The sequence below is a fragment of the Propithecus coquereli genome, unplaced genomic scaffold (genome assembly GCF_000956105.1).
Source record: "Propithecus coquereli isolate 6110/MARCELLA unplaced genomic scaffold, Pcoq_1.0 Scaffold16, whole genome shotgun sequence".
NCBI lineage: Eukaryota > Metazoa > Chordata > Mammalia > Primates > Indriidae > Propithecus > Propithecus coquereli.
Genome location: NW_012140524.1, coordinates 11,092,886 through 11,099,001, shown reverse-complemented (window position 1 = coordinate 11,099,001; position 6,116 = coordinate 11,092,886). Strand labels below are relative to the sequence as shown.

Here is a 6,116-nt window from a genome sequence, read left to right as displayed (position 1 = left end):
ACCACACAATCACAGGAAGAGCCACCCGCAGCATCTTCAGCCCCGGAGACTAAAGGAGAAAGGGGCATCTCCCAGTGGTGGAAGCTGGGGTGTACCCTCAACAAGCCTGGGGAGACGAAGAGGAAGAAAGCACCTCTGCCTTCCCACCAACCTAACTGCACAACCCCCTGCTGCCAGGAACTTATTTTTAGACATTTAATCTAAAATTCCCAGAAGGGAAGGGAAACTACAACCTCTGAATGATTCTCAGAGTTCTGATTTCCACCCTGGCTTTGGTTTTTTTGTTTGTTTTCTGATTCCAAATCCCTACCTAAAGTACATCTCCCATCTTCCAGAGGCATCCATAGCCTGTGCCAAGAAAAGGAACTGGGAGCTTTGGAGCTTTAAGTGATGAAAATTCCAGCACCCACACGTCAAAGGAAATGACCTTGGGCAAGTAACTCACCCTTCTAAAGAATCGGTTTGTGGTGCATAAAATGAAGAGATGATATTAGGAAGTTGTTGTTATTTCAACGTAACATTGCACAGTCAGTTAAGAGCTCTGTATTTGCGGTGGGCACACTGCACAAAGCTGCAGGATCCGTTGGTGTTTTCACTGCCCAAGACTTGCCCATCACTCCCACACTGACAATTTATGTTAGCAACTGCTCCTCTAACCTAGGAAAGACGGCTCTTTCCTGCCTCTGGTTCTCCATAGCTTCAAATGTCTGCAGAGCCCAAGAAACAAATTCTCATTCAGTGCAAAACACTAAAGTTATCCTGGGTTCTCCTTCCCATGGATTATCGGCAAATTGTTAAATACAACTCAGGGCTGGGAAGAAAAGTGTACAATCTCTCCATGCGCAAAGCAGGTGTCTGCACATCTCTTGGGGTAAGGGGTGGGAAGGGACCCCGACTAAAGTCTCCAGGTTGGGAATGGCACAAAAGAGGGGACAGGACAAGAAAGACTAGATGAAACGGATGCCTCTGAGAGAGGTGCGAGGCGGTCCTCGCCGGTGACCCTGTCCTCGGCTCACTGGGAGGAAAGGACGCTAGAGGGGAGGAGCCGCGAGGGCAGGAGTACCTGAACACTCTGGCCGCTGTCTGGTTCCTCCTCCACGCGGTGCCCTGCTGCAGCACCCCCTGCACGATCTCCTTCTCGTTGGGCAGCCGGTAGACAGGGAAAATGTAGAGCCAACAGAGGACCACGACGCAGAGAGCACTGGCACCCACCGGCAGTCGGGTCCGCGGGAACTTCCACGCCAGTACGGCCATGGCCCCCCTGGATGTGTGTCGCCGGGCCCGCCCGCAAGGGGTCATCGCAACCCCGGCGTCCAGGGGGCGGGGACCGGAGCCTTAGCACAAAGCTAGGCGAAGTGGCGGCGGAGGGTCCCCCCACCGCCAGCCCCCCATGCACAAGACACCTTTGGCTTTCTTGCTTGCACAGGCACGCACGCTTCTTCGGCCCCCACGGCTCCGAAGGTCAGCGCAAGGATGTTTTAAAATGCAACTTTTTCAAGGATTTCTTTCTAGGGGAAGTGGCCGGGGCGCAAGTCAGGAGCTATGGCCATGGTCGCTTCCCCTGCAGAAGGCGGGCGCTGGGGTCTCCGAAGGAGCAGAGAGCGGCGGTGGCGAGTCGCTCCCGCCGGTTCTGCAGCATCACGGTCGCCCTCAGCGACGGTCCGGGAAAAGGCTGGGCTCGCTCCCAGACATTTGGCCCGCGGCGTCCCCTTCCGAGCGACTCTCCTTCGCCCTTCGCCGCCTCCCGCGCCGCCGCGCCGCCGGGCACCCCCCAGGCGCGCTCTCCGCGCCGCACCAAGTCCTTGGAAATTTCCACGGCGGCCCAGGACCGCTATCCTGCCCCGCGCTCCCCCGCCTCGCCCGCCAGGACCCTCGCTCCCCACCCCTCCCGGAGAAGAAAAGAACTCGCTCTCATCAGTTCATTCAGCGGCGCGCCGCAGCCTTCCGCTGCGCCCCGGACTCCGCAGACACGCGCGCGGGGATTGGTGGAAATCAAGGTCTCCCCTCCCTCCCCCACCCGCAAAATTGCCTCCTTCGGCCCGTGCGGAGCCGCGACGCTCGCCCGGAGCGCGCACCCCGCTCTCCTGCCTTTGCTCTCCGGAGATAAAGGCAGACAATACAAAATAACAGCCCCCGCCCCACGATGTAAATGTATAAATCACTGAGTGTGGCGGAGACTGGCTGATATTCCGACACGCGGCCGGCGTGCCCGGGCTGGCACCCTGCCCCCGTCACCCTCATCTTTCTTAAACTGGGTGGTGGTTAAACTGGGTGGCAGCGAGGAGCGAGGAAGCTGGCGGAGATTTACTCCTTCCTGGGCCCCCCACCACCCCCATTAGCCGGTCCCGGAGCCGCGACTCCAGCCGACTCTCGGGTGCGCGCGCGTACACACACACACACACACACACACACACACACACACACACACACCGACGCTCACGGGCGCAAGCGAGCGCGCGCACGAGGAGGTGCGTGCACACCGGGTCCTCCGCCTCGCCTCCGCCCTGCAGGGAAAAGAATTGCTGCATCCAGATGTGCAGGCAGCTGGTGCCCAAGCACTCAGACCTCAGGATGTGACAATGCTTTAGAGGCGCGCTCTCCTCCTCCGCGATTTAGACTAAAAGACCGTTAGTTCTTAAAAGTCCTTCTCGCTCCGCAGATAAGCTTATCGCAACCGTGACCTTGGAAAAGCGCCACCCGCCTGGACCCGCCGACCCCAGGGAGCCAGCGTTAGCCATTTCTGCTCGCCAGGGCTGCCGGCGCATAGCTCGGGTACCTCCTAGCGGTTGCCTATTCTATTTGCTTAAGCATCTCTTCAAGCTAAAGCGTGCAAGGACAAAGAGGAAAGCCGCAGCCTACTAACCTGGTCAGCTTAGTCATCACGAAACCAGAATCTAAAAGTCATAATCCATTTGCTCAACTGCCCAGGCTGCGGTGCCCAGAATAGCCTACACTGACTGCTAGGTGGCCTGGTATCTTTTTCTAGCATCTTTCTCCAATAAGAGATGAAACTTGACAAATTGATGCAAAGTTATTTACCAAAAACGAAGTAGTATCCCAGATGACTACAGTCGTGTCATTCTCCCAACGCTGCTGTGCTCTTCTAGTTGAATAACCTACTGCCCTCCACTGGCAGGCTTGCCCAAGAAACATCTCTCCTACTTGGGTAAATCAGGAGAGACGGGAATCCCTGAAATCCCAAAGTTACATCTTGCCACAGTGGAGCTTAATGCAGATTCTTTAAAATGAAGATCACCTTAAGTCCTGCAAAGTAATCAGCCAGCCCTCTTCTGTTGTCAAAAGGGGGAAGGAAGGAGGGGCTTTTCCTATGGTTGCCAGGGCTGTGGATAAATCATCTGCCACCTTTATTTTTATGATTTAAATAAAACACAAACCACCCCAATTTCTCTTTTCTTCCACAAGTCCAAGGGATACTTGTAAATAAAAAATAAGTAAACTAATGAAAATAAGGCATATTGCAGTTATGAAGGAGTTGTGTAAATGTTTCCCCACTTAAGAGCATAAAAATGCATTAACGTCATGCCTTATAGCAAAAGACTTCTGTGACGCAATATGCTGTTTTTCTCTCTTCTGCAAGCTAAGAATTCTACCCTTGTGGACTTTTGCTCCACCCCACAACCCAACCTTATTCCCTGATTTTCTTTAGCGTGAACACCAAATCTAATCAGGCCATTCCCCTCACCCTTCCAAGTCTCAGGGGGATCATTTCTGTCACAGGGTTGCCATCTGCATTTTATATGCATGGGATGCTTTTTTTTCTTTCTCTGTACAAATCCAATGCATCATTCAAAGATAAGCCACATCGCTAGAAATTTCTCACTCAATAATGTGTTCCCAGACCACCTAAAGCACAGGCTTCATGGGGCAGGAACTCAATAAATATTCGTGGTTTCTGCTCCTATTCCCTTTGACCTCCTGCTCTGAATGCTGCAGTATTTGCTGGCCCTGACAGATGATTAAACACTTAGACGTGTTGTGTTGTATTGCTAGCATTTTTCATATGTAACCTTGTCTCACCAACTATACAGGGAGAGTATTTGGTCTCATATATCAAATGAAAAGCCTGTGCTTTTGATGAAATTAGGATTCCATGTGGCATGCCTGCATGTCTAGGAGAAGAGCAAGAACAATATTTCATATTTTCTTCCTGTTCCTCCAGGTACCAACTCAGGCTTGAGCACATACACACTCAACAAATAATTGTTGTTTGATTTTGTAATGAGAGCCTCAAATGTATTCAGGCTATTGCTAAGGCAGCACTGTTTAAGGAAAAAATGAACCCCCAAGTTTTAATGTTTTAAATAAAATAGTTTACCTGATATTTAGCCATATTTTTATATGACTTATAGCAGGTAGCTTAAGTATTCTTTTATATTTCCGCATCTGAGTATGCTTAGAGGACACAAATAGGATTTGCTTAGGGACAACCACTTTTAAAACTTTAGAAATGTTTATTAGAAAAACATAACGGCAGGAATCAGGTAGAATGAGCCCCAGCTTTAGTGTCAGGCTAGCCTGGCTCAAAATTCATCTCTGTCACTTACTTGTTATATGTCTTACTGTGTTACATAAACTATGGGCATTGTTTTTACTATCTGTAGAATAATAATATTCACTTTGTTATTCTGGAACATACGACTAACTGAAAACCAGCAGTAATGCATGACTGTATTTTACCGGTGTCCCTAGTCTTCTTTTAGAAGAACAATGTGAGAGCAGAGGGAAGACTATTCTAACATATTTAGTCCTAACTACCAAAGACAGCAACAATGGTATAAATGCCTCCTCCATAAGTATTATATTGTAACTAACTTGTCTATCATAGACCATTCACCAACTCATAAAGGATCTTACAGGCACTAAAGACTTTTCTCTCGGTGAACAGCCATTCCTTATCTTGGCAAGTAACCTATGGAACCAGTCAACAGGATGTGCAAAGCAACTTGATACGATAGCTAAACTTGATGCAAGCTTCTGTGACATCAGAGTTGTAGTGGAAGCCAGTGTAAGAGACAGAACCACTACAGAATTGAGGCAAGGAAGAGAGGAAAGCAGCACCTCTCAGCGAGAAGTAGGGAGCGACCAAGAGGGAAAAAGAAGATCAGAGTGAATGGGACACAAGCTTGGCGCTAACGTGGGTGGAAACAAAGATTAATCGCCACAAGAAGGCCTCTCATTAAAAGATTACATAAACATGTAACCAAAATGTTTGTACCCCACAATATCCTGAAAAAACAAACAAACAAAAAAGACCTGGACTCCAAAAGATCAGATAGAATTATCAATGATTTGACATAAAAAATTCAAAAAGATCTTTCTTTAGTCTCTGCTCAAGTTCTTTTTATAAGAATGACTTGGAAGAGAGTCAAAAGCATAAAATCATACCTTTTTCACAACCAGTTACAACACCAAGATAAATAATGTAGATTGAGAAAAGTTATAAATGTAGTTCATCTGAATAAATACATTTGCTTATCTCCATTATGATCCCACTAAAAGGACAGTAGAGGAGTAAAAGAGGAATACACCCACAAGAACATGACAAAATAAAGGATGCAAAAGCAGATAAACAGTGTCAAAGAGTTCACAAGCGGGAAAGCAATTAAACAAGTGATAACCGATTTATCAGAATGGACAAAGGTTTGGACTTTAAAGTGATATTGGAGGGGGGCGGCACAGGGAGGAGGGCATAGAGAGAGGCCAACAAGTATTGAGCTAATTTTGATGCCAGAGCTGTTAAAAGGCCAGAAATTAGAGGCACCTGGGACCTCTGGAGGTGGAGCTAATGAAAGAAACAAAATCCAAGATTTGTTTGAAAGTTTTTAAAAGTGAGCAGTGAAGCCTCTAGATCTCATCCCAGCCTGGCTTAGAACAGGAGGCTAACTCTCTAGAGATGGACCAGCCCAGAGGAGAAGACCTACAGATTCTGACATGTGCAGGAGATCTCCAATCAAACAGCTGCATTCCTGCCTAACACCCTCAGGTGAAGCCCACTCACACGGTTTCTTATCTCATGTGCCCATCTCATCAGGAGGAAGGGCATTTCTCTCACTCCTGGCCTCTTTTTAAGACCTCCTTCTTTTTTTTTTTTTTTT

The 6,116-nt window shown here is 48.5% G+C and overlaps 1 protein-coding gene across 1 annotated transcript in view; it reads right to left on the bottom strand.

The window, feature by feature from the left end:
• ST8SIA1 (ST8 alpha-N-acetyl-neuraminide alpha-2,8-sialyltransferase 1) overlaps positions 1–1,299 on the bottom strand; it is a 172,929-nt gene extending 171,630 nt beyond the window's left edge. The window contains exon 1 of the mRNA XM_012640999.1: positions 1,064–1,299. Coding sequence (XP_012496453.1) covers positions 1,064–1,299 — 236 coding nt within the window. The remainder of the gene's footprint in view (positions 1–1,063) is intronic.
• Between the last annotated feature and the right edge of the window lie 4,817 nt (positions 1,300–6,116).